We start from the raw sequence: 14,601 nt of genomic DNA, 5'->3' as shown, positions 1-14,601 counted from the left end.
GTTCTTACTTTCAAAGACAAACACGAACTATTGTCCTATTTGAGTTTATAGGACGAAAAGATATCTATTTAGAAGGACAAGCTATACCCTTAATGCCCGAGTGTTCTCATATAAAGACCAAGATGAAATCTTTAAAAATGCATCTGATGTAAGACTTGATATAATTTCTAACACAGAAATGTCAGATCCGGGAAAGTTTACCAAGTAAAACCAAATATGAAAGTCGGCGACGTTAAAGATAATACAATGCATTTTCCATTCCAATGCACTAAAAGTAAAATCGACCAGGTCATCAGAAAACTATCAATGCCTTCCAAAATTAAAGGTGGAAGGCAATTTGTGAAGAATAAAACGTCGTAGTAGGTTAAAATGAAAGATTTCTTTTGCAGTTGTGGAATGTTTCTGATAGGGGATATACAGGGGAACTGACCAACCACAAATACATTTAATAAATACAAAAAAAGTATAAACGGAATCTAATTCATTCTGATGCTAGTAGCATGAACTTATCGGTAACATACCTGCTGCCATTTGGCTGGATCCTTCAGCAGGTCATAGGGCTCCAGGAGAAACACCTTTATCATCCAGACCAAAGTCGTCGACCACCATGTCAATATTGGTACTATCTTTTATGCCACTCGCTGAAAGAGCTCATCATAGATACCATTTATTAACCAGTTAGTATAATTATAAGCTTAACTGTCCTATCATTATAATAGGTGTCAATACATTATTTTACCCAAAATAGTCACCCCGGTCCATTATGACTTTTACCCGGTCCATTATGACTCATATCCGGTCCATTATTGATTTGTTGCCAGTCCTTTATGAGCACGTGCAATAATGTTGAAAAACCAAAAAAAAATGGCTGACATCAGTGTCCGCTTCGATTTCAATTTTATGTTTTGAAAAGATCTGTGCAACTTTTCTGTGGAATTACCTACAAGTCCAGGACTGCGTAACTTCTTTTAGCAACATTTTGCGTGCTATATTTAGAACCGGAACTCTATAGACGCAGACGACAGTACAGTATGGCAGGCCTTGTTCCTGCAAAAATATCGGACAGATACGCCAAGAATGGCGAAGACATGCTTGATGTTTTGTCTCATGACATAATGAGGTACGAAATGCTTGCAGAGAAGGAGACGTTCGACGCTCTTACCTCCGTCCTGCAAGGGGAACAATCCCATGACAATGTCGAGCTACATGAAATCGAAGTAAACCGCTTGAACAATGACAACAACAACAATGACGAAGGTGATCCGACGGAAACACACGAGCAGCGTGACACAGGAAGCAGTAGATTTAGATCAGTTTCCAATGAGGACACAGACGAATTTCTCAGGAAAAATGTAAATAAAAACACGGACTACAAAACAAGATCAGATGTTAAAACTTTCTACACCTGGACACAGCAAGTAGGAGAGTTTAGAGAGCTGCAGATGATTCCGTTTAAGGAACTAGATGCTATTTTAGCCCGGTTTTACTTAGGTTAGTTTAAAAGTTTTTTACTTCAACTTAAAGACTCCTAAAAATATGTTATTATGGTAATGATTTTTGATAAAATAGATTTGTACATGCTTTAGCCAGCTTCGTGACGGCTTACGGATAGGAACATGTATACTGAATTTTTTAGTCTGTCCAATATCATTCAGGACATCTTGTTTATATTTTGTAATATCAGTCTGTCCGTCCTATACTAACTTTTGAATTTCAGCTGAAGTTACGCTTGTATGTAGGCTGAATCCTTGCAAACAGCTAGTCAGATCTTCATTGAATTTTGTACACTCATTCAAAATAAGAAAATTAAAATGAAAATTCAATACAAGTTAACAATTTCATAGCACAATTTACCGTGTGAGACATCTGTGTTTTCTTGTTGATATCAATTGATTTTTGTATGATACATAAAATTGAGAAAGGAAATGGTGAATATGTCAAAGCGACAACCACCCGACCATAGAGCAAACAACAGCCGAAGGCAACCAATGGGTCTTCAATGTAGCGAGAATTCCCGCACCCGTAGGTGTCCTTCAGCTGGCCCCTAAAATATGCATAATAGTACAGTGATAATGGACGTCATACTAAACTCCGAATTATACACAAGAAACTAAAATTTAAAATCATACAAGACTAACAAAGGCCAGAGGCTCCTGACTTGGGACAGGCGCAAAATTGCGGCGGGGTTAAACATGTTTATGAGATCTCAACCCTCCCCCTATACCTCTAGCCAATGTAGAAAAGCAAAAGAATAACAATACGCACATTAAAATTCAGTTCAAGAGAAGTCCGAGTCTGGTGTCAAAAGATGTAACAAAAGAAAATAAATAAAATGACAATAATACATAAATAACAACAGACTACTAGCAGTTAACTGACATGCCAGCTCCAGACCTCAATTAAACTGATTGAAAGATTATGTCTTCATCATATGAATATCAGGTACAATCCCTCCCGTTAGGGGTTTAGTATCATACTATCATAAAATATATGAGAAGAACATAACCCGTGTCATGCCAACAACTGTTTTTTTAAGAAATAAATGTGTTTAGTTCCGATGCAAAGACCCTATCAGTGAATCAATGTTAAAGCCAAAATATGCAATCTTTAATGACCTGACAACAGTATCGTAACTATATCCCCTTTTAATAAGTCTATTTAAAGGTTTTGTTAGTTTCTGAGGAGAATACTGACATTTTTGTGCTTTATAAAGAATATTTCCATAAAATTTTGGATGTGAAATACCTGAACGTATAAGATGTCTGCATGTTGAGTTATATTTACGAATTATTTCCTTATACCGGTGATAAAATTTAGTAAATGTTTTGACCAGTTTGTGATATCGAAAACCCTGGTGTAATAATTTTTCAGTAATACATAAATTTCTCTCGCTAAAATCTAATACATTGTTACATACACGAGCGAATCGTACAAGTTGAGATATATAAACACCATAAGATGGTGACAAGGGAACGTCACCATCTAAAAATGGATAATTAACAATAGGAAATGAAAAATCATCTCTTTTATCATAAATTTTTGTATTAAGCTTCCCGTTTATGATAAAGATATCAAGATCGAGGAAAGGGCAGTGGTCATTGTTATCATTAGCTTTATTTGAAGTAAGTTCTACAGGATAAATTTCTTTAGTATACATACTGAAGTCGTCATTATTTAGAGCCAATATATCATCCAAATATCTAAAAGTATTGTTAAATTTTTTGTATCAAATGTTGTTTTGATGGGTCTTTGCTAATTTTAGTCATAAATTGTAACTCATAACAATACAAAAACAGGTCCGCAATAAGTGGTGCACAGTTAGTCCCCATTGGAATTCCAATAACTTGACGATATACGGAATCTCCAAAGCGAACAAAAATGTTATCAAGTAAAAATTCAAGTGCATAAATAGTATCAAAGCATGTCCAATTGACATAGTTCTTTTGTTTATTGCTACTAAAAAATGATCTAAAAGAGTTTGAACATATGTACTCGCATTCCGACTTTTTAAATGCCCAGTTAATTAGGGATGTGAATTTTTTCTTAATAAGAATATGAGGCAAAGTGGTATATAGGGTAGAAAAATCAAAACTTTGAACAGATTCAAAATCACCAATATATGCATGCAATTTATCAAGTACTTCCAACGAGTTTTTGACACTCCAAAAGTAATTAATTCCACTATTTTCAAAGGCCTTATTTGAACAATTTATTATCAGGTTTTTTATTGTACCAAGTGTACTAGTAAGTAAAACAGACAATTTAGTAGTTGAACAATGGCTGGAAGATGAAATAAATCTATATTTGTAAGGTTTTTTGTGCAGCTTCGGAAGCCAGTACATGTATATTTTTTGTATTTCATGTAAATTTTGTACATACAGAGTGAGGATACAGGCTGAATGGGGTTAATGTTCACTTTTTTTATGTTTCTATTTAAAGGTGTAAGGAACAAAGAGGGACAGGAGTATGAACCAGACACGCTTACAGGATTCCAGAATAGTATTGAGAGACACCTGAAAAACAATAAAGTTGTAGTGGATTTGAAAAGAAATGACGATTTCAGCCATTCAAGAAAGGTGCTCGAGGCCAAAAGAAAGCAATTGAAACAAGAGGGAAAAGGGAATAAAAGAAATAGAGCTGAACCTATAGACACACAGGAAATCCAAAATCTTTATGACAAACAGCTGCTTGGTTCAGGTACCATTAATTTATTTTTACAAATGTACATTTTTGTACATCACAATAGATACTGAATATTGGATTTCAATATTTAAAAAAACATGGTGCTATATCAATTTTGATGAAAGTTTTGGGATATAACAGATTTAGTGTCATACAGGAGACATTGTACTGCATTTGTACAAATAGCATGAATATAGTTTTTGATTTTCCTACAAACATGACAAATGAATGTCAAGATAAATTAGGTTAAAAAATTAAATGGAATGAAGCTAATTAAAAAAATTGTTTTGTTTTTATATCCTGTCACACAAAGTGGCAAGGTATAATGTGATTTCATTTGAGTGTCCGTCTGTCCATCCGTCTGTCCCCCGACGGTTTCCTGATGATAACTTGAGAACAGATTGACCGATTCCAATGAAACTTTGTACTGTTGTTAAGCATGATTAAAAAAACAGGCTAAGCTAAGTTTGATTTTCAGAAAAATCTGTTTACTGGTTTCGGAGTAAGACCATTTAATCTCTGGATAGTGCCCTATTTTTAAATTTATCATTGTTTATTTTCAGCTAATCCCACGTCACTACTAAACACAGTCTGGCTCAACAATGGTGTTTTCTTCGGATTCAGAGGTCGTCAGGAGCATGCATCCCTCCTTCTTGGAGACCTTACTATGAAGCAAGACTCCAATGGGAAAGAATATGTGGAATTTAATGGTTAGTTCATAGCACATGTTGTGCACATATGGTACACAAAATTTTCATTTACATTGCAGTTTATCAGAGGTAATTTTAATAACTTGTTGGGGCATATAATTTTATTCATGTCTGTTTCTCCTTACGCCTGATACAAATTTTCATCTGACATAAGCTTTTACCCACATGTTTACGCTTATTTCGTGCAACTGTCTGTTTGTTTGTGTGTCGTTAACACACAAACCATTAAAGTTTTGTTCAACAACAATAATAAACTCCTATCTATTTAGCATAAAGTGTCATTCCAGTGTCCTAATGATGTTTGATATTGAAAGCATGTGTTTGTTTTTATAATTTTTCAGAGAGAACAACTAAGACGAGAACTGGCGCCAAGTCGTCTGACTATAGAGCAGTAGCACCTAAAATGTTCGAACAAAAAGAAAACCCAAACTGTCCGATAAAAATGTTAAAATTGTACATCAGCAAAAGACCAGCAGATCTTCAAAATGACCCATCATCCAAGTTTTATTTAAGACCTTTGGACAAACCTAAGGAAGATGTATGGTATTCACATCAATGTATTGGGAAGAACAAATTGGGGACTATGATGAAAACTATGGCCGAGGCCGCACAGTTATATGGCCGTAAAGTCAATCATTCAACCCGTAAAACTTTTGCAACCAGTTTGTTACATTCAGAGCGCCCACCTACTGAAGTTGCCCAGCTAGGCGGATGGAAAGGAATCTCGACACTCACACACTATAATTTTCCGTCTATGACACAACAAGACCAGGCATCAAATATCATATCAAATGTTGTCATTCCTCCATGTTCCAGCAATCAGAATGAAACGGCACCTGAGAATTCAGATAAGGATACCAGTGACTGTCCTGAATATGATATTCACATTGTTTCCTCTCAAGAAAAAACTCTTGATATTCATTATGACAAGGAAAATGATTCAGAGCTATCTATGTTTGAAAAACCATCTCAGGCTTCTAGCATTGTTAACAATAGTAAAAGTAACATGATTGCCAATAGAAAAGACTGCAGTAATCCATTCAGTATTCTAACTGGCGCTGTTATTAATGGTGGAGTCATAAATCTAAACATATTTTCTGGGAAGAGGAAACGGGATGACTTTTCCAGCTCTCAAGAGTCTTAATAATTATCAGACAAGTTCCTAATTCAATCTGTATTTGTTGTCCTTGTTGAAAAATTTTGTTATCAGTAAATAATTAAGAAAATATACAATTCCATTTTTATTGCCTCAGAACTGGTTAATAAAAGTATTAAGAAATGGGTAATTTAATAATGGACTGGTTATATATCCTCGGTCCGTAATAACGGCCCGCGGATTACTGTAATGGCCCTCGGCGTTGCCTCGGGCCATTACAGCAATCCTTGGGCCGTTATTACAGACCTTGGATATATAACCAGTCCATTATAAAATTACCCATTTATTAATACTATAGTAACAACCCCTATCTTTCAAATCGACACATAAAATGATTAGAAAACAATGCACATTTATAACCGAAAGAAATTTTTCAAAAAGAGACCAACTAACAGACATTTTGTTATTAATACTTTACGTGACTGCATTTATGTATACCGTCATACTTTGAACGACACAATTATTTAAGTCTACCTGTGCGAATTTCAAACCGTAATTTTACACCAGTACTGAAAACCTTCCATCCTTTACTAGTATATTTTAAACAAAATAAAGTCGTATATAAGATAAGCAAAATGAGTAAGTTAAATTTGATGAATGCCTTTTTGTGCTCCTTCGTTACATTTGTTTATATTTATAGTGATTACGATGGTAACACAATATTGACTGCTGTACCCCTTTTTGACATTTTTACTCTTTGAGTATGTTTGTTTTGTTCATGCATCATTGACAATGTAATAAACTTTGATGCGACTGTCATACAAGTGAGAGGTTTACCACTGCCGAGTTCGTCTCCTGGATACAGTACAAGTGAGAGGTTTACCACTGCCGAGTTCGTCTCCTGGATACAGAAGAGAGCAGTAATTCCCCGGGGATGAAAGGTTCAAGGTCCGTTTAAAACAGTTGCTTTTAGAGGAAATAGTCTTTTCCGAGACGATCACCAAATTAACAGAAAATACATGTGACGATTCTTAAACAATGACAAGTTACAGGACATGAAATGACTAATTTTTTTTTTACATCACACAGGTGATGGAAAATAAATTTGTCGTTAATATGGGGACTTCATATGGGGACGAAGTCCCCAATAACAGTAGAAAATTCAATAAAAAAAAATGCGGGAAAATTTCCCGAATTTTTTATTGTACTAATGAACTCAAAATCGTTCAATTTCTTTTATGTCATGTTTTGTAATCCCGGACCTGCGTAGATATCTACAATGTACTTCCTTTTTCCGGTATGAATCTTTGAGTAAAATATATATCTATCAGTCTAGTATAAATAGGAAGGAACGCAATACCAATTTCATTTTTTAAAATAATTCCTTGATATGAAAAAAACGTTACCTGATGATAGCGTTTCTTTGTTTACATTGCATATGACGTCATAACTTAAATAACGTCACAACTAAAATCCCTAACAACAGAACCAAAATCGGAAACCCGACGGTATTTCCGTTTCTTTTTTAACAAATATTTAAGTCACAAAAAATATTTCTGTTTGATACACACTTCGTCCCCATTTACAGGTAACGCCTGTCTCATATTAGTATGAAGAGGTGCAAATAAAGATTTTACACGAATATTACAGCAGTGTTAGAAATTTCATCGAGTAGTGTTTATCTCACATGAATTACGAGAAATAGTAGTGTTTCGTGTTCTTCGACCTCTCGTATTTGGAGGTGTGATAAGCATAGTTAACGTAGAAAATTCCACCACGTTACTTCCGGGTTTTCGTTGTCATTGTCAATAATGTCGGCTGCAATGGATAATAACGTTTCCCAGTTAGAAAGAATGTACGTACCGGATCTCAAGACCTGCCATATAGAACGAGTTATAACATGTAGTCTTTATCGGAAGCAGCAGCTGGTTAGGCCATGTGAAATTGCCGTAAAATTGCAGTTGGAAGTAACGCTAACGCAGGACGACTACAAAGATATGGACTCATTTCGTAGAACAGTGGAAGAGAATGGAGCTACATATGTTTTACCTGAATTTACAACGGTGTTGAACTGGAAATCTGATTTGCGGAGTTTGCTTTTGATAGAATCATACGACAATTTGATATATCTGATGAAAGTTGGTCAATGGAATGAGTCACGTTTACCAAATTACTGGTGAGATAATGGATTTAATTTATATACATCCAATCACATTCATGATGTTAAATTGCACAGACTCATAAAAACTGAATATTTCTATGTGAGAGCAGCATGTGTTCCCGAAACTAAAATTATAAAGAATACAAGACTATCAAAGGCAAGAGGCTCCTATATGATCTCAAAACTAACTTTGAATTCAAAACGAGTTATCAAGTAGCAAAATGTCTGTCCCTATCCAATTTACCCTCATTTTCCAGTGACAGTCCAAATTTCCTCGACCAACATCCCGAACGGCCTCTATTATAAAAAGACCTACCTATTGTTTTTATTGGTAACTTGTGCTTCTCCTGAACATGCATGAACTATTTGCCACTGGACGTTAAGCAACTATTAATCAATCAATTTTAATTTACAATAATTCACTATTAAGGGAACTTCAATCTGCTAAATAACTCGAATCAATATAAGTATTTATTTATAACTAGTAAGTAGCAAAAATAGACTGCCAATATTTGAAACAATAAACCTTAGAAAAGTAAACGCTTGGACAAATTTCCAACCGCCATGTTTATAAGGTCCATTTTGGAAAATAATTTAGCCCCATCAAGGTCAACTAATAATTTATCGATAGTTAGGAGGTCATGTGTCGCTCTCGTTCTATTGCTTTGTTTAATAGAATCATATGTACGCATATTCTAATTTCAACTGAACTTTCAGTTTAGGTTGCTACATGTAAAACTAATAGGCGAAATCAAGGGAGTTCGTCTATTATGTAGACAAGGCATATTGAATTAGAATAGAATCGTGGTACCATTAATAACTGTGTACACCACTTAGTCGTTGCCACTTCTGATAGACGTTTCTTGTTCAAGAGGGTAACATCACTTTGGTGTCGACATGCATATCAATTTTTAGTATATGGTAATGTTTATCAATTTCCCTGTTTACAAAACTCTGAATTATCGAATACTAAGAATTTTCTTGTTACACGAATAGGTTGCCTTTGATAAAACTCACCCAATCTCACTTTACCATAAATGTCAACACAGTCAGTCTATAGCAAATTATCCACAAAATAACTTTCAAGATGCAAATAGATTTCAGCAGGTCCAATAATTGAGATAGAAAAACCAGATGACATCATAAACTTCGCAAGAATAACAGAATAAGGATCGCCACTGTTTTACTTTGAAGAGCTTTAGGTTCTACAAGAACATTATACAAACTTTGCATGGTACCTTGCCAAAGAACTATTTCCTCCTCACGACATTGGAAAAGTCCAAACTTTCAAGTGACACGTGGAAAATTGGATTTGTCATCAAAAATAAAACGTGTCATTGAACATGCAGTCATAGATGTTTATTGGCAGAACTAAACTTACAAATTCATGTACAGGCATTAGGACACTAAAAAGACAGAAGCAGAGCTGAATGTAAAATCTGTATTGAATTTAATTGTCAAATTCCTCATACAACTTTTTACCTTCGTTTGCTCAAAAATATTTTATTTAAAGTCACACCAGTAACCTTGAAAAGAAAGAAGAAAAAAACACACTGAACTCAACTACAAACTTGTAAACTTTTCAATAGAGGATTTTTTACTCATATTAAAACAAGTCAATGGTAATATATTTTAGGACTTTTCATAAACCTATAAAGCCATCCAGTTAATAAGTTCTCTTCAGTATCCAAAAGGAGCACCATCATTTAAAATAACAACTTTGAATAACTTTATGATTGTGATCTATATATTTTCTACATTACTCGACAGTCAGAGTATCCCATAACTGTCTGTTACCAGATATCATGCAATGCTTCTTTTGTATTTGCTTTTTTAGGACTGCTGCAGACCTATCAACAGGTCTGCTCCAGACCAGACCTGCGGACAAGTCTGCTTTTTACCAGTCCTGAGGACTGCACCTTATTCCTTTTCAGATGTGGCAAGGAAAGCGATATGTTAAAGCATGGCCAGCATTTCCGACCCCACCAAATACAGAAGGAAGAGATGATTAACAGGGGTCAGTATCATGGAGACCAAGCCTACATCAAAAGGAGTCCCTTACCGTACAGAACAGTAATAGGTTTGGATCTTGAGAAGACGACTCCTGGTGAATCTCTGATAAGTTCCAGAGGATATACTCCTGTGGTACAACCAGCTGAATCAGTATATCAGGTTGAAGTGGCGGAGAAAGTCTGTCAAGTTGAAGCGATAGAAGTAGTGCAGCAAGCAGAAGTGGTGGAGGAAATACACGAACCAGTGGTTACACCACTCTCCTCCCCTGTAAGGAAAATTATAGCGCGTGAAAGGGAACTGGAAGAGCTGGAAGAAGAGCAACGGCCACAGCCAGACGAGTTTGTTTTCGATCAGACAAATACCATTTCCACAAACACACATCCAGCAGAAGAATGGAATATGGTTCCAACAAGTAATTTCCGAAATAAAATCAAAATCTTCATCCTCGATCCAATGAACCTTTATGAACTGGATCAAGCTTCTCAGACTCTCAACCATTCTCTCACTAAAGCTACGTTGGCTGTTGCTCGCAAAAAGAAAAAAAAGATACGGAAGAAGAAATTACAAATTAAGACTGAAAATATTTCTCAAACAATATCAGAAAAAAAATAGCATTCTTTCAATGGAAACAAAATGGTCGTCCACCCTAGCAATCCTCTTACTATTCAGAAGAAATCAAAACTGTTAATATTGTATACGGCACTTACATGACCAGAAATATTAAAAGTTTCGCAAATCATAGCACACGGAACCGATGAAGGTAAAGGCTCACAATGAAACCCAAGTGGCTGGTCTTGTTCTTTTTTTAAAACAACAATTCGCATGTTTCGGACGCATCTTTTACACTTTCGACAATTTTGCCAATACAGAATACGTCATCTATTGTGGAGGTTAATGGGCCATTCCAGTTAATATCTGATAAAGGGGGATGGACGGTCCTTTCTGAGGGGTGTAAAATCTATACATCTTACGGGTGAAATTTTGTGGTTTTTCATCTGACACATACACTTATATGCAAAAATTTATGAGGGTCTTGCAGCAGTACATAATTAAAAATAATTACATCTTAGGGGTTACAAAAAATACCTATTTCATATCTTAGGGGTGCTTTGGAATGTAGACAGTTTCGTATCATACATAATCTGGTATTGGATTTAAAATTATGATGGGTACAATTCATGCAGTAAAAAAATCTGATAGGTCAATTTTTCCCATGAAAGCCCATCCACCCAATATGAACAGAAACTCTATATCTGATAGGTCATATTTTATAGATCTGATAGGTAGTTTTCATGATGTTTTTTTTCTGATAGGTATGAAAAAAAATCTCCCCATCCATCCCCACCTGTAAGAAATTAACTGGAATGGCCCAATACCTATCCCACATGATGATTGATCATGATGAGTATTGCTACCGCTATCATGATGATTTGAATTAATTAAGGTACTGACCATTACAAAACTATTGTATTTGATGAACATTCCCCTCGATTAAACAAGTTGGAATTCTAACATAGACAAATCGGCACCTTATACATTAGTTATCTTTGATCTAAATATAGTGAACCATGAAACTTTTTTATACTGACTCATTTAGTGTCATATAAAAAGGCATAGGTGCTTTATAATCTTAATAATTCAGTTGTTAATTTCCACTCACTTTGATCACTAAATATTAATGATAATCCCTTAAATACTTTTTTTTTACATCCTTATGAAAGTACAGATTTTTTACTTCAGAAAGAAAATTGTCTTAAATGAAAATATACATTTATGCATATAAACTTACTGTTAACGCGTAAGAGCTTAAAACTAAATATTTATTGACATAAGGCATCATTTACAATTATTTAATGTTTGAAATGCGCATCCAGTGCCATAACATTAGTACCTTTCAAGTTTTAAAGTCACCACTTGGTCAATGCCCCTGCTGGCGGAATCTTAATTCCCAAGGGTATGATCACCCTAGTAGACAAGTTAGTTCTTAAGTGATGCCATGATGTGCGGACAATTTGTATTTAATCCTGGTATCTATGACCAGATTGAACTACTTGTTTATAGCCTGAGATCCTGAAATCTTGCATTTCAAAGTGCTACTTATTTCTGTTGAAATTATTCCGAAATGTATTCTCATTTCTTTGTTTTCGAAACTCATCATGTCTTGTATGCACTAAATATCTTCTTGTCTGTCTGTCTGTCTGTCCAAAGATGATTGGTGCTACTAGTACATGGTGTCTGTATTACATGTTGATGTAGATGCAATATCATCTGGTTAATTACTTTCTAATTTATATTACTATCCATTTACTTCTGAGTCTGAAAAAAATATCAGCGATCACAATAACACAGATAATTTGTAGCACTTAGGAACCAGTGGAAGTCTTGTAGTATTTTATCACAATTCAGTAAAGGATAGGATAACCTAAGTCAATAATGTGTAAAATGTAGGTCAGAAACTGGCCACAAAATGTGTAACAAATCAGGATTGAGGGTTAAGTGAACATTGCACAAAACCATTGATGACTATTTATTTGACGTTATTTTTTGTTTAAATGTCCTGAACAATGTACCAACTCAGGAATATGGCCATTGTTAAAATATAGTTCGCTTCTGTGTGGGTAACATTTCCACTTTGTGTCGTTTGTTTCCTTTTATATTTGAGTGTGAATTTACATTACTATAAGACGTGTCACGGTACTTTTCCATTCCAAATTCATGTATTTTTTTTTTGATGTCATATTTGTTTTTCTCATCAGATTATGTCTAATGCTTAGTTGGTTTCTGTGGGTGTTACATTTTAATGTTGTGTCGTTATTCTCCTCTTATATTTAATGGGGTTTCCTCAGTTTTAGTTAGTAACCAGATTAGTTTTAGTTTTACATAACTTTAAATTGTTATTTGGATGGAGAATTGTCTCATTGGCACTCACACCACAACTTCCTATATCTATTGTATATAATATATTCGGACTAATATACCTGTGTCTCTAGACAGCAACATCAAAAATATACTACATATATTTTTATTTGTGGTATACACGAAACAACATCTTAGATTGTCTTCGGTTTGTTTTTTTTTTTTATTAAAAGAGAGGTATCACACTTTGATAGATCATTAATTCCAAGATTTGGTAGGTACTGTAGAAAGCATGTGCTCGATATTGAAGTTCTATTTAGATTAAATTTGGTGAGTTATCTTGCACAGCTTAAATTTGATATAAAACTATAATCAAACACAGGAAGACGGCCTGTGTCAATCTCCGGCGTAAAGATTATTTTCAGTAAGGGCTACTATGATGTGTTTTAAGCTGATGCTTTATTGTTCCAACATCAACAACAGATGTTTAATCTCCTTTAACTCCAGCTCAATCGCGTCTTTCATCTACATAGCTGTGGTGATGTTATGGTCTTTTGTAGAGAACATTACCATAATTTATCTTGTGGAGACAATGTAAGCATCACAGTAGCCTTTGTCACCTTGGGCCTCACTATAATCAAAATCTTTCCCTAAAAAAATAAATAATTCTGTTTTCTTATTTATTAAAATACATCATCCAAACAATGAAGGGAGTAATTATATATATTGAAATAATTCTTTTATGATTTGCATATCAAGGAATAAGATAAAATCAGTTACCCAGTGTGCAATTATTTTAATACTAGAATTTATCGGGTCAATGCAAATTTTTCCAACCAGAAATGGCATTTACAGCCTTAAGCAGAGCAACAACTTTATTAAGACTTGTTATTTTAGATCTTAACCGGAATGCCATTTATTCTCTTGAAATATTAGAGAAGCTCTTCAACAGATTCTTACATTTCTGTCTCCCAATTGGTTCCAGAACCATCTTATGTATTTACAATTCACCATAATACAGGTAATGCCTTTTTAGCTTTTTTATCATTGACTTTTCTAAGTGTTTCAATAGTTTGCAATTGTTATTGAACTCTTTGGTACAATTAGTACAGTGTTGAAATTTGAATTTCTGCTCTATGATATTTCTTCCAATGTTTGATGTAACTATTGTAGGAGGAGTATATATAGTCGGAACAATCTTTAACGTCAATATATTGTAATGAGCCAATGAAAACAGAAACAAAACATTTTAATCAACTTAACCATTATACCTCGGCTACAAAGAATTTCTTTTTCCCCATTGGTAAAAAAACAGTTACATAGTCGCCAACTTTAAACCTTAAATCATCAGTTAATAATTGTAATATATCAAGATAATTGAAAATTATAGTATTTAGTTAATTGTTAAAGTGACAAAAACACTCTGCCTTTACGAATTACTTTTGTAATTTGGATTATTTCACTCAATTATAAGCCAGTCGGGCTTGAAACATGCAAAAATTTGTTGAATGCTGGAATATCACACATGCAGAAGTGCTTTTGGAACTGGTGTAGGAGCTCCTCTGTAGGCATTAAACATTGTG

The 14,601-nt window shown here is 34.5% G+C and overlaps 1 protein-coding gene across 1 annotated transcript; it reads left to right on the top strand.

Annotated features, from left to right (window-relative positions):
- The first annotated feature begins 926 nt into the window (after positions 1-926).
- Positions 927-6,118, top strand: LOC139495440 (uncharacterized protein KIAA1958-like). The gene is made up of 4 exons (XM_071283726.1): positions 927-1,491; positions 3,940-4,197; positions 4,746-4,892; positions 5,234-6,118. Exons 1-4 carry the CDS (start codon positions 1,032-1,034, stop codon positions 6,034-6,036), a joined length of 1,668 nt encoding a protein of 555 aa, XP_071139827.1. The 5' UTR covers positions 927-1,031; the 3' UTR covers positions 6,037-6,118.
- Positions 6,119-14,601: the final 8,483 nt, after the last annotated feature.

This window comes from Mytilus edulis, chromosome 11, assembly GCF_963676685.1.
Source record: "Mytilus edulis chromosome 11, xbMytEdul2.2, whole genome shotgun sequence".
In the NCBI taxonomy this organism is placed as follows: Eukaryota; Metazoa; Mollusca; class Bivalvia; order Mytilida; family Mytilidae; genus Mytilus; species Mytilus edulis.
This window is presented reverse-complemented; position numbering and strand designations above follow the sequence as displayed.

Bases quoted from the DNA above. Each gene is read 5' to 3' on its own strand.
- LOC139495440 (XM_071283726.1), top strand. From the start codon at position 1,032: ATGGCAGGCCTTGTTCCTGCAAAAATATCGGACAGATACGCCAAGAAT. The intron at 4,198-4,745 runs GTACCATTAATT...GTTTATTTTCAG, and splicing joins CAAACAGCTGCTTGGTTCAG to CTAATCCCACGTCACTACTA. The intron at 4,893-5,233 runs GTTAGTTCATAG...ATAATTTTTCAG, and splicing joins AGAATATGTGGAATTTAATG to AGAGAACAACTAAGACGAGA.